The sequence below is a fragment of the Drechmeria coniospora genome, chromosome 02, assembly GCF_001625195.1.
Source record: "Drechmeria coniospora strain ARSEF 6962 chromosome 02, whole genome shotgun sequence".
NCBI classification, from domain to species: domain Eukaryota; kingdom Fungi; phylum Ascomycota; class Sordariomycetes; order Hypocreales; family Ophiocordycipitaceae; genus Drechmeria; species Drechmeria coniospora.
Window position 1 is genome coordinate 1,704,154 of NC_054390.1, and position 20,237 is coordinate 1,724,390.

A 20,237-nucleotide genomic window follows, 5' to 3' on the forward strand; every position below is an offset into this window, starting at 1 on the left:
TATACTTTTATTGTTATATTAGTTAGGTTATTGCTTCTATTAATCTTATAAATTGTTATAGTATTAGGCTTAGCCCGATATATAAGAACGGAGGGAACTAAGGGACCTACTAGGAAATATATATATAACTAAAAGCCCTAGTTACTAAGTAGTTTTCCCTCCTTTAAGTTTTTTAATAAATATTATTAAGAGCCTTAAAGTAATTACTTAGTAACTCCTTAATATTTAAAAGACTTTACTTATATTAGTTAAAAGGAAGGAAAAGCCTAACAATTATAAGTTAAAATATATAAAGGGATATTATAGTATCGGGCTTAGCCCGATATAGGAGAACGGAGGGAACCAAGGGACCTACTAGGAGGAATACATATAACTAGAAGCCCTAGTTACTAAGTAGTTTTCCTATCCTTTAAGTCTTTTAATAAATATTATTAAGAGTCCTAAAGCAATTGCCTAGTAACTCTATAATATTTAAAAGACTTTACTTACACTAGTTAGGAGGAAGGAAAAGCCTAACTATTGTAAGTTAAAATAGATAAGGGGAAGCCTAAAGAAATTAACCTCTAGTAAGTTATAGAGGACTTTATAGTAAAAGTCTATATAGAGTTTAGCCGAATATATAACGATATTATATATTGTATTCTCTTCCTAGCCTACCCTATACTTTCTATTACGTAACGCGCGGACCGTCTAGGTATATAGGCCGTTCCTTACTACCCTTATTGTTTTCTATTTCTTTTCTTCCTCCTTAGTTCGAAAATTCTATAGTCTTTATATATACTACCTTCCTACTAGTTAGCTTTATAATATTATTTTTGAACTCTATTGGCCTACCCTTAAGATAATTATTTAGTAAATATTAAGTCTACTGTTACGGAGTCGCTAGGCGACTGCTCTAGGACTCTCAATAATATTTATTAAAAGACTTAAAGGAGGGAAAACTACCTAACAACTAGGGCTTCTAGTTGTGTGCGTTCCTCCTAGTGGGTCCCTTGGTTCCCTTCGTTCTCCTATATCGGGCTAAGCCCGATACTATAATATACCGTCTCGCTCTACCCGTTCGAAGTAAAGTCTGGCTGTAGCCGTAGCTAAACCGCCCTTCCCAAGGCTGGTTTTCCCAATCCGTAGCTCCCCTAAATTTTTTTTTTTTTTTTCGGGTATTCGTTAGGTGCTTAGCGTACGCGGTCTCCTCCCTATATCGTCCCCTATTTGGGGTTTACTAGTTACCTAGGGCAACTAATTCTACCCCGTTCCGTCCCCTCCTCGGGTATTTACCGGGTGCTCGCCGGGTACCTAAGGCGCCCGGCGTTACCTTGCTTTTCCCCCTTGCTACTCCCTCTATATCGCCTTCTCCGTTCCCGTTCTATTGTGCTTCTCGTTCCTCTTTCCTTTAACTATCGTGCCTGCCCGTTTTTTAGCTTCTTACCGTACGATTGTTGTTAACTCCTTTGCTGCCTCCTGTTGCGCCTACTCCCCTATTGCTGTTGTTCCTCCCCCGTAAGGTAGGTTGCTGCTTCCTCGTTGGGGCCGTTCCGTATGTCCTTCGGGCCGTTGGCTAATAAGCTGGTAACGATAGGAACTATTAATCCTACTCTTACTGCTGTTGCTCCTCCCTTGTGGAGGACTTATTTACCTTTTCGTTACCGCTACTGCCGCTATTATATCTACTGCCGCGGGTGCTCCTCCCCCCCCTCCTGGATACGGTTCGGGCCCTCGTTATAGCCACTATACCGATAAGTCGGGCTACCGTTGCGCCCTAGGCGAATACCTAGTAGAGGGTAACTCCTCCGATAAGGAGTTTGCACCTCCGGAGGAGGTACGCGGAATGTACCTCCCCTGCGTTAATCGCCTCGTTACTAGCGGCCGTAACGACTGCATGCCGGGCCGTAGTGCTGGCTGCCGTACGTACGCGCGCGCGCACGCTAAATGCGTCTAGGTACCGTATTTGTTCGCCGCGCGCCCTTAACTGCATTGCGCCCTGCGCGACCTTCGTGCTTGCGCCCAGCGCAACGTCTACATCCTGGTCGAGGCCCGCCCTAAGGTCGGGACCGTACCGGGCGCTCGCGCCGTCCTCTCGCCCGAATTTCTAGCCCTAGGCCGAGTTTGGGCTTGCACCCTGGCTCTAGCCGAGATAGAGCCCGCCCCCGTGCGCCCCGCCTACACCCTCGCCCCCGTACCGGGTGTTGTCTCCCCCCCTGCCGCCGCCGACGACGACGACCCGAACCACGCCCTCGTCCTCGCCGCCAACGCCTTAACCCCGACTCGGGCTAGTGGCCGTTCCGGCAGCGTACCGAGCCTGCAGCTCGGCGTATTCGCTTAGGGCGTGGCCCGGGCCCTAACGGGCATCCAAAGTAACGTGTGCGGCCTCGCCTACCGTCAGTAGGCGCAGGAGGGCGTTAGTGCCGAGTTGGTGGCCACCTTGGCCGAGATGCGTCGCAATATCTGCAAGTTGCGCAAGTCTTGCGCGGACGGTTCCCCCTTGGTGCGCTATCCCGCCCCCTTTACTCCCTGCATTACCCGCAATTACAGTAGGTTGCGCTCGTCCCGTATAGCCGACGCGACTCCATTGCGCCGCCCTATTGCCTCCGCCCCTTATATCGCCTAAGTCGCCTAGCGCCTCCGTTTTGTACCCCCGCCCCCGCCCCCCTCGGTTACGTCCCGCCCCCGCCCGAGTACCGCAACGGATAGTTTCGAGACCCTCCCCAAGGAGGATACCGAGGAGGACGAGAGCAAGGAGGATACAAAGACCGATAAGTCTAAGTAGTGCGGCTAGCGTATATCCGTAGTGGTAGTATCGGGTCGGGCCCTTATCGGGGGCGCTTTGGGGCCGATTTTTTCCTTCGGTATAGTCGAAATTTTACGTCTCGTTTTGCGGCTTACCCGCGCTCCGCCGTTTGTATAGGGATCTCCCTATTACTGCGTAAATTCCTCTAAGGCTTCCGTTTGTACTAAAGCCTCTATTAGTTCCCAGATTGGTTATTCGTAACCCAGTTATTTTACAAGGGTATTGCGTTATCCCCCTCGGCCTCGGGCCCCCTTTATAGCAAGGATGCATTCGACTTAGTATTCCTCTTGCAAGGTACCGTCCTCGTCTTGGACTAGTAGTAGGCCTAGCTCCGAATCCCGTACTACCTAACTGGGTAAGGGGTTGTTTGCTGCCCTTTCGATAAGGTCTATATAGAAGGTAGGGTATAAGCCCTAAGGAACATTTAGTATTACTGTAAGTAGTATTAGTACTGCTAGTACCGTAAACTTAGAAGCAACCTAGTCTAGCTTCTTGTATAGCCTGTTGGTTTTAATATATCTAAGGCTAAGCTAAACCTTATCGCCTACCTAGAACTTTTCTGCTAGGCGCCCTAAAGCTACCGCCGACTTGTATAAACGTTGTTGTATAAAGGCAATAGCCGCTTATGTAATTTCTATTCCTTCCCTTAGGTGTTATAGGAAAGCAATAGCCCTCCCTTTTGGTGTTATTACGCTTGCTTAGTTGTCCTCTACCCTTGGTATTATGCCGATTTCGTAGCCTAGCAATAGCTTATTTGGGCTAACTCCTATAACTAAAGACTCCCTATTGTTTAGGGCTAGCTAGCAGGCGGCTAGGTGGGCCGGCCAGTCGAATTGCTTAAACGAGATTAGGATCCTTAGGGTAGCTTGAATTTTCTAATTTACCCTCTTAGTGCCCCTATCCGTCTGGGGGTAGTATAAGGTTGATAGGAGTTGCTCCGTACTAACCAGGGAGTATAGGGATGTCCAGAACTTACTAAGCTAGTCTAATCCCCGATCCGTTATAATCTAGGCGGGAAAACCCCTAAATCGCTACTAATAGGTCTTAAACCGTTCCGCATAAGCCTTTGCGCTTATTGTCGTTATTGCCTTAAGTTGGATAAATTTGGAGAGGCAGTCTGTAATAACTATTAAGAATTGGGGGTCCTTGTCGTTCTGTACTGGTAGGTCGGTTATAAAGTCGATTGATATCTACTTCCAGTAACGGTCTGGCGGGGGGATTAGTTATAGGAGTCCCTGTCTCTATAGACGGCTCTTGTAGCTCTAGTAGCAGTAGTAATTCCGAACATACCGCGCTACGTCCTATAATATACTATCCTAGTGGAAGTCCCGCTAAAGTACGCGGAATGTTCCGTTACGACTAGGGTGGCCCGATATAGGTAATTCGTATACCTATTGTATTATTCGCGTTATTAGTAGTTCCTAGGCAGGTACCTATAGGCGTCCCCTATAGTGTGTTGCGCTATAGGTACTAATAGTATAATCGGCCGTTTGTTCTTTTGTCTTTACTTCTGCCGGGAATTTCTACGCGCCTGTTGCTACTGCTTGTCGTCGAGCTTTGTATGTTGTATCGTTTTGTAGCGCTTAGTCCTATAATTCCTGTAGGTAGGGTTCCGGGAAGAGTAGTCGGCCGGCTGGTATATCCTGTGGAAATAGTATCTCCCTCCCTGTTTATCCTTGTACTGCTGGGAGCAGTTCCTATACTGCTGGGGGTAGTTGGGATGTATCGATAGCTCCCTGTCCCCCTTCCGTCTCTGGACGGGCCCGGTCCGCCCCTGTATTTGTAGCTATTGTATCTTAGGCACTTGGTACTTTGCAGCCGGCCCGGGCCCGGTCTGTCCCTGTATTCGCCCGATCTATGCCTGTGTTTGTAATTGCTATATCCTAGGTGTCCTGGGCGTTGGGACCTTCTTGCGCGGGTTGGCCTCTAGGCGCCTCCTGTAGTATAGAGATTAATACCGGCCGAAGTATTTGTCCTAGGCGTAGCGTGTCCTCCTTGTCCTATTCCCAACGCAAGAGCGTATCTGGCCGTTGTACTTGCAAGCCCGGTCTGTATTATAGTAAGTAATTGAAGTTTGTAAGGACTTCTGCCTATTGTACCTGTTGTTCCGATATCTCCCGCGGTTTGGTAAAGTATTTAACGTTCTTGTAGTCCGTTAGAATAGTAAATAGTTCTGTAACGCCTTGTAGGTCTACCGACTATGCCTTAAGACAGCTAATAACTGCTAGGAGTTCCTTATTGTGGATTGTATAGTTCCTTTCTGTTAGTATAAGTTTGGTTAAGTAGTAGGCTACTGGTTGTAGGACCCCCTTACTGTCGATTTGTAAGAGGTATCCGCCTAGTGCCTTACCTAAGTAATTGGTCTTAATAAGAGTCTTCCTGTCTAGGTCCTATTGTGCTAGGATCGGGTATAACGAAAAGGTACGCTTAAGGGATTGGAAGGCTATATCTTCTTTAGGTCCCTAGCGAAATGGTATACCCTTCCCTGTAAGGGCTGTAAGTAGTTCCGTAAGGCTTGCAAAATTGGGAATAAATTCGCGGTAGAAGTTTGTAAAGCCTAGGAAGCTCCTAATCCCCCTTACCTTGGTAGGTAGTTGCTATTCTTAAATTGCAGCGATTTTTGCTGGGTCGGGCCTAACCTTAACGCCTGCTTGGATAATGAACCTAAGGTATTTAACTTCTGTTGTTGCGAATGTATACTTATCGAGATCTAGGTAAAGACCGGCTGCCCGGAGCTGCTTGAGGATTTCCCTGACCTTAGTAATATGGTCGGCCTTCGATCCGGAGGTATAGATTAGGATATTGTTTAGATAGGCTGTAACCTACTCCCCTAATTTGTCCTGCAATACCCCGTTGATGTATCTCTGGAATAAAGCTAGTGCTCCGGCTAGGCCGAAGGGACAGACTAACTATTCGAATAGACTAAATTGTATATGGAATGCCGTAAGCGGTTTGTCTCCAGGCGCTATACGTAACTTGTGGAATGCTGCTCGTACGTTTAGTTTAGTAAACTAGCGTACCCCTAAGAGTAAGCGGAGTATTTCCTTAACTAGCGGGAGTAGGTAACGATCCTGTTATATAATCTTATTTAGGGCCCGGTAGTCTATATATAGCCTCTATCCTCCGTTTTCTTTCTTGGTAAGTAGTATTGGTACTGCTGCTACTAACGAACTTACCCGTATCTATCCCTTGTCCAGTAGGTTTGTAATCTGCTTGCGGACTTCGAGTAGTTGGTCTTGTGGTATATTGTACAGTGGGCCCTAGGGTAGCTGTAGCGTTTCTCCCTTATCGTTTTATTGTAGTCGGATGTAGTGGTCTTAGGAGCCCCGGTGTAATAGTAGGCCTAAGGCCTATTCCTTATCGAAAAGATTAGCGTAGTCCTAGAGGGCTACCGGGAGAGTGGGTGGGGCTATTGTTGTTGTATTTGTGCTTTTAGGTGCTTATAGCGCTATTTCTTGTAGTTTTGTTGCTATTTCTTGCAAGCTTGTTACTACTAGTACTCCCTGTTGTTTCCGTAAAAAGGTTTGTACTAGTATAAGGTGTACCTCCTGGGATCCGTTGGGAGGGCGGATATCGTTTGCTTATACGATTTGGTTACCTGCCGCCCCGATTGTAAGAGTCCGATCTGTTGCGTTTAGGGTTACCCGTCGGTGTTCTATCTATAGTAGGCCTAGTATAGCGTCTCGACTTAGGCCTGGGATAACGTATAGGAGTACTGGGCTCTCCCAGCTATCTATATCGATTGTTATGCGGACTATATTGGTTATTGTAGGGTAGGCGAGGGTATTGCCTGTATTCCGCCAAGATATTGTAATAGCCGTTTGGAGTAGCCGTTTTGTTAGAAGAGGGATAAGCTTAAGTTGCAGGCGTTAGGCTATCCTTTTGCTAATAGCCCTATAGCAATTGCAGCCGCTATCGATTTAAATATTAAGGAACCTTATAGAATTTATAAGTATAGTAATAAGAAAGGGTAGTCTATCTATCCTTAGTATAATCTTTTTAAACTCGGTCTCCTAATTCCCTTGGTTCCTTATAGTCCGCTTACCTGTAAACCCTTAGTGCCTTTGAGTAAGACTTAGCTTAAAGGCGCTTTGTTTCCCTCCTCTTCCTTGGTCTCTAATTCCTTACGAATATATTCTTCCCCCTAAGCGGCCTAAATGCTTATCCCTAGGGTATGTAGGATTGCGGCTTATTGTAGGTATTATTGGATATAGTAGCCTCCCTCCCTATAGCGGATATATATACCGGCCGCCCTATGCCTGTCTCTCTCTTCCCGTATGACCTATTTTGCCTGCTGTTGGGGCCCGCCTTGGCCTTGGTTTGTTTTCGTTGTCGGTCTGGTTGTAGCCGCTCTAGGCCCGGCCGTAGCCCTAGAGCCTGCCGTATTGACCCCTAATATTGGGGTATTGCCGTCCTTATTGGGTTAGGGGGTTACCCTGGCCGTCCCCTAGTTGGGCCCGCCTTGGTCCTTAATTTTATCCTCTATGCGTTGCGATTCTATTTCGGATACAATTCGTTTGTATATATTGACCGCCTTATTATAGTCGTCTATTGTAGTCCCCCGCTAAAGGATACAGTCCCTTATTCTCTTAGTTAGCCTAATACGGAGCTTTATAAGTTTTACCTCGCTAGGCCAATGTATCCCTCCTGCTAGTATAAGCTTCTCTTTAAAGCGTATAAGGAACGCTAGGAACGACTCTAACGTCCCTTGCCTAATGTCCTCTAGTTCGATAACCGCTAGTCGCTAGCGGTAAGGGTCGCTGTAAGCCGATTCGAGGTACGTTAGGAATTGGAATGGGTTGTAACCGATGCGGGAGCCTTCTTCGAAGTACGTTATAACTCGTTACTGGACTTTAGCCGAGAGGTTTTGCTAAACGAAGATCTATTGGTCCTAGGCGGACCCGATAAAGTCCTTATCCACTCGGAGCTTGCGGTCTATGCAGAACTTCCAGGCTGCAAAGGTACCCTTGTTGCTGTTGTACGGGTCCCCGACCGGAATCGGTTTGCGTTTAACACGGGCCCGTAGTATGCCCGACTCGTCCCCGGTCCGCTCCTGCTGGGGGTCGATTGTTAAGGTATCCATTGGCTAGGCCAATAAGTACCCTGGGTCCTACTGTACTTATTACTGCCTATTCTTCTGTAGAGCTGAGATTTGTATAGAGTACGTTTCTATTTAGGTGTATATTCGGCCAAACTCCGTATAGACTTTTGCTATAAAGTCCTCTATAACTTACTGGAGGTTAATTTCTTCGGGCTTCCCCTTATCCATTTTGACTTACGATAGTTAGGCTTTTCCTTCCTCCTAACCGGTATAAGTAAAGTCTTTTAAATATTACGGAGTCGCTAGGCGACTGCTCTAGGACTCTTAATAATGTTTATTAAAAGACTTAAAGGAGGGAAAACTACCTAATAACTAGGGCTTTTAGTTGTATGCATTCCTCCTAGTAGGTCCCTTGGTTCCCTTCGTTCTCCTATATCGGGCTAAGCCCGATACTATAACATCTACTAAAATATTTAGTTTTACTAATTGTACTACTTACTTAGCTATTTCCTAAAACCTTAACGAAATGCCCCCCTTAGACTAACCGAGCAGTCCTACCTTAAGCTTTAACCTAGCTTTACTTAATATTATTACCTCCCTTTACTTACTTTAGGTATACTTTTAATAGCTTAAAGGAATAAGTAAAGAGTCCTTTACCTTTACCCCTAAACTAATACCTCCTACTACTATAGCCCTTACGACCTACCTTATACTTTACCTAACCTTATTTAATAGTAATTTAGTTCTTTTCTTATTTTAGGTAAGAGAAATTAAGGCTAAAATTAAACTTAAAGGTATAACTATTAGTAATAATAAAGCTTAGTTTTACTATATTTTTAGCTAACTTAAACTAAAAACTAAAAAGATACTAACCTTTTAGTTTAAATATAAGTAAAAATTAAGTAAATTTAACTACTAATAGATTATTTAAAAATTAAATAAGATTTATAGTAACTTAAACTAAGTTAAGAAAGCCTTTAAGAAACTCTTTTAGCTTTACTAAACTATTATATTTATAAAGTTCCTTTCTATTTTTAAGGGAATAATACTTAAAGCTAGTAGCCCTAACTAGCCTAAAGCTATTAAGATTAATTATCTTAAAACTACTCTTTCTAAAGACCTTTACTAAGTACTACTTTTTAATTTTAATCTTATATATAATAACTTTCTTACCTTTACTTATTAAGTTAGTATAATTACTAATTATCTTAACTCCCCTATATACTAACTATCCTACTACCCTACTAGCTACTATACTAAAGGGGCTAAGACTATCTTTATTTAGTAAGCTAACCTTACTAAGCCTACTTATATTTAATAGGCTAACCCTACTAAGGGTAGTAAATACCCCTATAGGTAATAAGCTAACCTTACTATAGGTAATAAACTCCTTTATAGGAAATAAGCCTAGTATATTTTAGCTATAGAACTTAATTATTAAAGGTAGAAAGGAGTTTACTTTTATTATACTAAAAAGGGCTACTATATATAAATTTACTTACTCTTACTACCTATCTTACTATAGAAAAAGAATATAAACCTTAAGATCTAAGTACTATAGGATATACCTATCCCTATAAGTATTATTAAGGAATATAGTAAGGATACTATTTTAAATTAAGGAAATAAATAGGCTTTAAGGAAAGTTACCCTTTAAGTTTACTAAATAAAATAAGCTTAATCTTCCTTCCTTTTCTAATTCTTATTATAGTTAATTTAATTTATTATACTAAAAAGACCCTTATAAATATAGGCTTAACTATTTATATATTTATTAGTAATACTTTTATAGAAAAAGCCTAACTAATATATATTCCTATCCCCCCTTAAGACCTATAAGGCTTTTAGAATTACCCTATTACTTAAATATTTAAAATAGCTTATACCTAAATCGATATAGAAGGCTACTCCTAAGATATCTTCCTCTATATTATTCTATATTAATATTATAATCTTATCCTAGGCCTAAAATAAATATAATACTAAAATATTATTATTTTACCCGCTAAATAATAGTTTTATATTAAGTCTTTTAATACTTAGGTTTAGAACCTTACCTATTACTACTACTAAAAACCCTTATACCTTATATAATAAATTTAATAAATTTATAGTAACTTCTTCTTAACTTATACTTAATATTAAAAGAAAGACCTTTTAATTTAAATTTTTACTACCTTCCTTACTAATATTAAAAAGGCCCTTTAGCCTAAAATTATTAGTAACCCTTATACTACCCTCCCTATATACTACTATAACTTCTTTCCCCTTTTTAGCTACTACTAAGCTAATTAACTCCTACCCCCCTAAGGCTACCTAAACTATAGTATTCCCTTAGAGAAAGATAAGAATAACCTTAAAAAGTAACTACTTTAAGGCCCCCTTTATATTATATTATAAGAAAAACTACTTATCCTTCGAAAAATACTATATAAATTACTAAATAAAGGATTTATTTATATTAGTAATTCCCTAGCTATTACCTTAGTTCTCTTTACTAAGAAACCTAAAGGTAGCCTTTATTTTTATATTAATTATAGAGGACTTAATACTATTATAATTAAGGACTACTTTCCTTTCTTTTTTATTTAAGAGACCCTTTACTAAATCTCTTAAGCTTAATGGCTTACTAAACTTAATATTATTTTAGTATTTTACTACCTATAAGTTAAAGAAGGTAATAAGTAAAAGACTACTTTCTATATTTAATTTAGCCTCTTTAAGTAGCTTATTACCCTATTTAGCCTTACCTTTACCCCTACTACCTTTTAGTAGTATATTAATTATATACTCTATAAATATCTTAATATCTTTTACTCTATATATATAGATACTATATTTATTTACTCCTTAGGGTCTTTTTAGGACTACTATTATAAGGTTTAATAGATCCTTAGTAAACTTTAAAATATTAGTCTTTAAGTTAATATTAATAAATATATATTTAAAGCTATAGAAGTTAAATACCTTAGTATAATCCTTACAGCTAGCTAAGGTATTAAGATAAATCTTAATAAGGTTAAGGTAATTTGTAACTAAGTACTACTTACTATAGTTAAAGGGGTTTATAGCTTCTTAGGCTTTACTAACTTTTACTAGCAATTTATTAATAGCTATAACTGCTTAGTAAAACCCCTTATTACTCTTATTAAAAAAATAGTACTTATTTCTTTTTCCTTTTCCCCTTTAGCTAAAGAAGTATTTAATATACTTAAGAACCTTTTTACCTCTTACCTTATTCTTACTGTATTTAATTATACTTATAAAATAATACTTAAAGTTAATACCTTAGAATATTATATTAATAGGATACTCTTATAATATAAAATAATTAAGTACTATAACTAATAATATACTTTTCTACCTATATATCCCTAGCTAAAGCTAACTATACTATTTATAATAAGGAGCTTCTTACTATTATTAAATACCTCCCCTAATAGAGTACTAAGCTCTATAGCCTAACTAGCTAATTTAAGATTCTTACTAACTACTTAAGCCTTAAGGCCTTCCGCTAGACCTACTGCCTTAATAAATACTAGTTCTATTAGGCTAACGAACTTTTTTAGTATTACTTTACTATTTACTTCCGCCCTAAGAGGTTAAATAGTAAATTTAATATACTCTCTTAATATAAATAGAATATACCTTACTCCCTTAAGGACCTATAGTACTAAGGCCGTAATACTATACTTTTTTTAGATTATCTCTTTACTATAACCTATACCCTTAAACTTACTCCTATCCCCTTACCGTTTACTAATACTATACTAACTAATTTCTAGAACCTAGCCCTTACTACTAATACTAATTACTAAGAGGCCTAAAAAGCTATAGCCTAAGGTTAATTAAAATAGCCCCTAACCCTATACCTTAAAATCTAACTCTCTAAATATAATTTTAATTTAAAAGGCTACCTTTACTACTATAAATATATATAAATTATTTAGTAAAACCTTTTAGCTAAAGTCTAGCAATAAGTTATAATATACTTTAAGGAAGGCTCCTGCATTAGTTACAACCCGTTCTAATTTCTAACGTACCTTAAATCGGCTTATAGTAACCCCTACTGCTAGTAATTAGCGGTTGTTGAACTAAAGGATATTAAAGTTGTTCCTAGTATTCCTTATATACTTTAAAGAGAAGCTTATACTAATAGGAGGGATATATTAGCCTAATAAGGTAAAACTTATAAAGCTCTATATTAAGCTAACTAAGAGAATAAGGGACTATATCTTTTAGCGGGGGACTATAATAAATAACTACAATAAGGTAGTTAATATATATAAATAAATTGTATTTAAAATAGAATTATAATATATAGAGGATAAAATTAAGGACCGGAATAGGCCTAGCTAAAGGATAGCTAGGGTAACCTCTTAACCCAATAAGGACAGCAATACCCTAATATTAAGGGTTAATACGGTAGGCTTTAGGGCTACAGCCGGGCCTAAAGCGGCTATAACTAAGCCGATAACAAAAACAAACTAAGGCTAAGGTAGGCCCTAATAGTAGGCAAAATAGGTTATACGGGAAGAGAGAGATAAGTATAAGGCGGCCGGTATATATATTTACTATAGGGAGGGAGGCTACTATATTTAATAATACCTATAATAAGCTACTATTCTATATACCCTAGGGATAAGTATTTAGGCTACTTAAGGAGAAAAATATATTTATAAGGAACTAAAGACTAAGGAAAAGGAAGGAAATAAAGCGCCTTTAAGCTAAGTTTTATATAAAGGTATAAAGGGTTTATAGGTAAGCGGACTATAAGGAACTAAGGGAATTAGGAGACTAAGTTTAAAAAGATTATACTAAGGATAGATAAATTACTCTTTCTTATTACTATACTTATAAATTCTATAAGATTCCTTAATATTTAAATTAATAGTAGCTATAACTACTATAGGGCTATTAGTAAAAGAATAACCTAATACCTATAACTTAAGCTTATCCCTCTTCTAATAAAATAGCTACTCTAAATAGCTATTATAATATTTCGGTAAAATATAAGTAATACCCTTACCTACCCTATAATAATTAATATAGTCCGTATAATAATTAATATAAATAGCTAGAAGAGCTTAGTACTCCTATACGTTATCCTAGGCCTAAGTTAAAACGCTATACTAAGTTTACTATAGATAGAATACTAATAGGTTACCTTAAATATAATAGATTGGACCCTTTTAATTAGGGTAGTAGGTAACTAAATTATATAAGTAAATAATATCTACCCTTTTAATAGGTCCTAGGAAGTATACCTTACGTTAGTATAAACCTTTTTATAGAAATAATAGGGAGTACTAGTAGTAATAAGCTTATAAGAAATAGTAATAAAACTATAAAAAATAATACTATAAGTATCCGGAAGTATAAATATAATAGTAATAGCCCTACTTACTCTTTTAGTAACCCTTTAGGACTATACTAATCTCTTCGATAAGGAATAGGCCTTAGGCCTACTACTATACTAAGGCTCCTAAGACTACTATATCTAACTATAATAAAATAATAAGGGAGAAATACTATAGCTACCCTAGGGCCCCCTATATAATATACTATAAGACTAACTACTTAAAGTCTGTAAATAAATTATAGACCTACTAAATAAGGGATAGATATAGGTAAGCTTATTAGTAGTAGTAGTACTAATACTACCTACTAAAAAAGAAAACAAAGGATAAAGGCTATATATAAACTACTAGGCCCTAAATAAAATTATACAATAGGATTACTACCTACTCCTACTAGTTAAAGAAACGCTCTACTTACTCTTAGGGGTATATTAGTTTACTAAACTAAACGTATAAGTAGTATTCTATAAGTTATATATAGTACTAAAAGATGAACTACTTATAGTATTTTATATATAATTTAGCCTATTCGAATAGTTAGTTTATTCCTTTAGTCTAGCTAAAGTACTAGCTTTATTTTAAAGATATATTAATAAAATATTATAGGATAAATTAAGGGAGTAAGTTATAGCCTATCTAAATAATATCTTAATCTATACCTCCGGATTAAAGGCTAACTACCTTACTAAGGTTAGGGAAATCCTTAAGCAGCTTTAGGTAGTTAGTCTATACCTAGATCTCAATAAGTATGTATTTGCAATAATAAAAGTTAAATACCTTAGGTTTATTATCTAAGTAGGCATTAAGGTTAGGCCTAACTTAGTAAAAATTACTATAATTTAAGAATAGTAACTACTTACTAAGGTAAGGGGGATCTAAAGCTTCCTAAGTTTTGCAAACTTCTACTATAAATTTATTCCTAATTTTGTAAGCCTTACGGAACTACTTATAGCCCTTATAGGGAGGGGTATACTATTTTACTAAGGACCTAAAAAAGATATAGCCTTTTAATCCCTTAAGTATACCTTTTCGTTATACCTAATCTTAATATAATAGGACCTAAATAGGAAGACTTTTATTAAGACTAATTGCTTAAGTAAGGCACTAAGTAAATACCTTTTGTAAATTAATAGTAAGGGGGTCCTATAACTAATAGCCTACTACTTAGCTAAACTTATACTAGAAAAAAAGAATTATATAATCTATAATAAGGAACTTCTAGTAGTTATTAGCTATCTTAAGGTATAGTTAGTAGACCTATAAGGCGTTATAGAACTATTTACTATTCTAACGGACTATAAGAACCTTAAATACTTTAGTAAACTATAGGAAATATTAAAATAATAAGTATAATAAGCGGAAGTCCTTATAAACTTTAATTACTTATTATAGTATAGACCGGGCTTATAAGTATAACGACTAAATATACTCTTGTATTAGGAATAGGACGAAAAGGATATACTATACTTAGGATAAATACTTTAGTTAGTATTAATCTTTATACTATAGGAGGTACCTAAAGGCTAACCTATATAAGAAGGTCCTAACGCCTAGAATATAATAATTATAAATATAGGAATAGATTAGGTAAATATAAGGACAAACTGGGCTCGGGCCGGCTATAAAGTACTAAGCACCTAAGATATAATAGCTATAGATATAAGGGCGGACTAGGCCTATCTAGAGATAGAAGGGGGATAAGGAGCTATTAATATATTCTAATTACTTCTAGTAGTATAGGGATAATAGAAAGGGAAATACTATTTCTATAGGATATACTAACTAACTACTCTTCCTAGAACCCTACCTATAAGAATTATAGGATTAGGTATTACAAAACGATATAATATATAAAGCTTAACAATAAGTAGTTACAATAAGCGTATAGAAATTTCTAGTAGAAGTAAAAATAAAAGAATAAATAGCTAATTATACTATTAGTACCTATAGTACAATATACTATAGGGGATACCTATAGTTACTAGCCTAGGAACTACTAATAATATAAATAATATAATAGGTATATAAATTACTTATATTAGGCTACCCTAGTTAAAACGGAATATTCTAGGTACTTTAGTAGGACTTCTACTAGGACGGTATATTATAGGATATAGTATAGTATATTCGGAATTACTATTACTACTAAAGCTATAAGAGCCGTCTATAGAGATAGGGACTCTTATAACTAATCTCCCTACTAAACTATTATTAGAAGTAAATATCGATTAACTTTATAACTAACCTATTAGTATAGAACGATAAGGACCCCTAATTCTTAATAGTTATTATAAACTACCTCTCTAAATTTATTTAACTAAAGGTAATAACTATAATAAGTATAAAGGCTTATATAGAATAGTTTAAGACCTATTAGTAGTAATTTAGGGGTTTTCCTACCTAAATTATAATAAATTAGGGATTAAATTAGCTTAGTAAGTTCTAGATATCTCTATACTCCCTTATTAGTATAGAATAACTCCTATTAACTTTATACTACCCCTAGATAGATAGGGGTACTAAAAGGGTAAATTAAGAAATTTAAGCTACCCTATAGATCCTAATCTTATTTAAGTAATTTAACTAACCGGCCTATCTAACTACCTACTAGCTTACCCTAAATAATAGGAAGTCTTTAGTTATAGGAGTTAGCCTAAATAAGCTATTATTAGGCTATAAAATTAGTATAATACCTAGGGTAAAGGATAACTAGGTAAGTATAATAATACTAAAAGGGAGGGCTATTACTTTCCTATAATACTTAAGGGAAGGAATAAAAATTATATAAGTAGCTATTACCTTTATATAATAATACTTATATAAGTTAGTAGTAGCTTTAGGTTACCTAGCAGAATAGTTCTAGGTAGGTAATAAGGTTTAGCTTAGCCTTAAATATATTAAAACTAATAAGCTATATAGGAAGCTAGACTAAGTAGCTTTTAAGTTTATAGTACTAGTAGTACTAATACTACTTATAGTAATACTAGATATTCCTTAGGGCTTATACCCTACCTTTTATATAGACCTTATTAAAAGGGTAGTAAATAACTCCTTACCTAATTAGGTAGTATAGGATTTAGAGCTAGACCTACTATTAGTCTAAAATAAGGATAGTACCTTATAAAAGGAATACTAAGTTAAATATATCCTTATAATAAGGGGGGCCTAAGGCCAAAGGGGATAATACAATACCCTTATAAAATAGCTAAGTTATAAATAACTAACCTAAGAACTAATAGAGGCCCTAGTATAAATAGAAGCCCTAAAGGAATTTATACAATAATAGGGAGATCCCTATATAAACGGTAGAGCGTAAGTAAGCTGTAAAATAAAATATAAAATTTTAAATATACTAAAGGAAAAAACTAACCCTAAAGCGCCCCTAAAAAGGGCCCGACCTAATACTACTATAAATATATACTAGCTATACTGCTTAAACTTATTAGTCTTTATATCCTTTTTACTTTTATCCTCCTTAGTATTCTCCTTAGGGAGGGTTTTAAAACTATCCGTTATAGTACTTAGGCGGGGGTAGAATATAACTAAGGGGGGTAGGGGTAGGGGTATAAAACAAAGGCGCTAGGTAATATAGGTAATATAAGGGGTAGAGGCAATAGGGTAGTATAATAAAGTTATATTATCTATATAGGATAGGCGTAACCTACTATAATTATAGGTAATATAGGGAGTAAAGGGGGCGGGATAGTATAATAAGGGGGAACTATTTATATAAGACTTACGTAACTTATAGATATTGCAATATATCTTAGCTAAGGTAGCTACTAACTTAGTACTAATGCCCTCTTGTACCTACTAATAGTAGGTAAGACCGCATATATTACTCTAGATGCCTATTAGGGCCCGGGCTACCCCCTAAGCGAATATGCTAAGCTGCGTACTTAGTACGCTACCGGAACGGCTACTAGCCCGAGTCGGGGTTAAGGCGTTAGCGGTAAGGATAAGGGTGCGGTTTGGGTTATTATTATTAATAGCAGGGGGGGGGGGGAGATAATACTTAGTATAAGGGTAAGGGTATAAGCAGGGCATATAGGGGCAGGCTTTATTTCGGCTAGAGCTAGAGTATAAGCCTAAACCTAGCCTAGGGCCAAAAACTTAAGCAAGAGGATAGTATAAGCGCTCGGTATAGTTCTAACCTTAGGGTAGGCCTTAACTAGGATATAGATATTATACTAGGCGTAAGTATAAAGGTTATATAGGGTACAATATAGCTAAGGGCGTATAGTAAATAAATATAGTACCTAAACGTATTTAGTATATATATACGTATACGTACAGTAACTAGTACTACGGCCCGGTATATAGTTGTTACGGCTGCTAGTAATAAGGTAATTAATATAAGGGAGGTATATTCCGCGTACCTCCTCTAAAGGTATAAACTCCTTATTGGAGGAATTACCCTCTACTAAGTATTTACCTAGGGCGCAGTAATAGTCCGACTTATTAGTATAATAGCCGTAATGCGGGCCTAAATAGTATCCAGGGGGGGGGGGGGGGAGTACCTATAGTAGTAAATATAATAGCAGTAATAGTAGTAACAAAAAGGTAAATAAGTCCTTTATAAGGGAGGAGTAATAGTAGTAAGAGTAGGATTAATAGTTCCTATTATTACTAGCTTATTAGCTAACGGCCCGAAGAATATACAAAACGGCTCCAATAAGGAAGTAGTAACCTACCTTATAAGGAAGGAATAATAGTAATAAAGGAGTAAGTATATTAAAAGGTAGTAAAGGAGTTAATAATAAATTATATAGTAAGAAGCTAGAAAATAAGTAGGTATAATAGTTAAAGGAAAGAAAAACAATAAAGTATAATAGGAAGGGAATAAAAAGGGAAATATAAAGGGAGTAGTAAGGAGGAAAAGCAAAATAATACTAAGTACCTTAAGTACCTAGGGAATACCTAAGGAGGGGATAAAGTAAGGTAGAGTTAGTTACCTTAGGTACCCGGTAAATACCTAAGGAGGGGCTAAGGTAGGGTAGAGTTAGTTACTTTAGGTAACTAGTAAGCTCCCGATAGGGGATAATATAAGGAGGAGGCCGTATATACTTAGTACTTAACGAATACCCGAAAAAAAAAGTTTTTTTATAGGGAAGCTATAAATTAGAAAGCTAGCCTAGGGAAGGGTAGGTTAGCTATAGCTATAGCTAGACTTTACTTTAAACGGGTAGAGTAAGATAGTATATTATAGTATTGGGCTTAGCCTAATATGGGAGAACGAAGAGAACTAAGGGACCTACTAGGAAGAATATATATAACTAGAAGCCCTAGTTACTAAGTAGTTTTCCTATCCTTTAAGTCTTTTAATAAATATTATTAAGAGTCCTAAAGCAATCGCCTAGCGACTCTGTAATAAGGGAAGCCTAAAGAAATTAACCTTTAGTAAGTTATAGAGGATATTATAGCAAAAGTCTATATTGAGTTTAGCTAAATATATACCTAAATAGAAATATACTTTATTTAAATCTTAGCCCTATAGAAAAATAAATAGTAATAAGTATAATAGGACCTAAGGTACGTATTGGCTTAACTAATAAATACTTTAATAATTAACTCCTAGTAGGAATAGACTAAGAATAAGTTGAATATACTATAAGCCTATATTAAATATAAACTAATCCTAATTAGGGACCTATATAATAGTAATAAGGGTACCTTTATAGCCTAAAAGTTCTATATAAACTATAAGCTTTAGGTAACTAATATTAAGGAGTTATTAGGTAACTGCTCTAGGGCTCTTAATAATATTTATTAAAAGACTTAAAGGAGGGAAAACTACTTAGTAACTAGGGCTTCTAGTTATATGTATACTTCTTAGTAGGTCTCTTAGTTCCCTTTATTCTTATATATTAGGCTAAGCCTAATACTATAATATATTGTTTTGCTCTGTTTGTTTAAAGTAAAGTTTATCTATTACTATAGCCGAACTACCCTTTCTTAGGTTAGCCTTCCTATTATTATAGCTTCCCTAAAAATTTTTTTTAATTAGTTAGGTATTTATTAGGCGTATAGTATATATAGCTTTCTCTTTACTTTATCTTCTCCCTAGGAGCTTACTAGTTACTTAGGGTAACTTACTTTATTTTACTTTAGCCCCTCCTTAGGTATTTACTAAGTACCTAAGGTATTTTGCCTTATTTTGCTTTTCCCCCTTACTAATCCCTTTATATTAACCTTTTTATTTCTTTCCTATTTATATTTTAATATTTCTTTTTCTTTTAACTATTATACTTACCTATTTTCTAGCTCCTTATTATATAATTTTATTATTAACCTTTTTACTACCTCTTACTATACTTTTTCTCTATTACTATTATTCCTTCCCTATAAGGTAGGTTACTACTTCCTTATTATAGTCGTTTTATATATTTCTAGGGCAGTTAGTTAATAGACTGGTATTAGTAGGAACTATTAATTTCTCTCTTACTACTATTATTCCTCCCTTATAGAGGATTATTTACCTTTCTATTACTACTACTACTATTATATCTATTGCTATAGGTACTCCCCTCCCTCCCCCTGGATATAGTTTGGGCCCTTATTATAGCTACTATACCGATAAGTCGGACTGCTATTATGCTTTAGGTAAATACTTAGTAAAGAGTAACTCTTCCGATAAGGAGTTTACGCCTTTAAAGAAGGTATATAGAATATACCTTCCTTATATTAATTACCTTATTACTAGCGGCCGTAACGACAATATACTAGGCCGTAGTACTAGTTGCTGTATGTATATATATATATATACTAAATATATTTAGGTACTATATTTATTTACTATATACCCTTAGCTATATTGCGCTTTATATAACCTTTATACTTATACCTAGTGCAATATTTATATTTTAGTTAAGGCCTGCCCTAAGGTTAGGTTTATACCGAGTACTTATATTATACTCTTACTTAAATTTCTAGCCTTAGGCTAGGTTTAGGCTTATACTTTAGCTTTAGCTAAAATAAAGCTTACCCTTATATACCCTACTTATACCTTTACCCTTATACTAGGTATTATTTCCCCCCCTATTACTATTGT

At 36.4% G+C, this 20,237-nt stretch overlaps 2 protein-coding genes across 2 annotated transcripts; one reads left to right on the top strand and one right to left on the bottom strand.

Annotated features, from left to right (window-relative positions):
- Nucleotides 1–1,926: 1,926 nt before the first annotated feature.
- DCS_03705 (uncharacterized protein) lies at nt 1,927–2,320 on the top strand (the record flags this gene model as incomplete). The annotated part of the gene is made up of 2 exons (XM_040801021.1): nt 1,927–1,947; nt 2,006–2,320. The coding sequence occupies 2 exons, from the start codon at nt 1,927–1,929 to the stop codon at nt 2,318–2,320; spliced, it is 336 nt and encodes a 111-aa protein (XP_040656054.1).
- Nucleotides 2,321–7,676: 5,356 nt separating this feature from the next.
- Nucleotides 7,677–7,868, bottom strand: DCS_03706 (uncharacterized protein; the record flags this gene model as incomplete). Its single annotated transcript, XM_040801022.1, has 1 exon — nt 7,677–7,868. The coding sequence occupies one exon, from the start codon at nt 7,866–7,868 to the stop codon at nt 7,677–7,679; it is 192 nt and encodes a 63-aa protein (XP_040656055.1).
- Between the last annotated feature and the right edge of the window lie 12,369 nt (nt 7,869–20,237).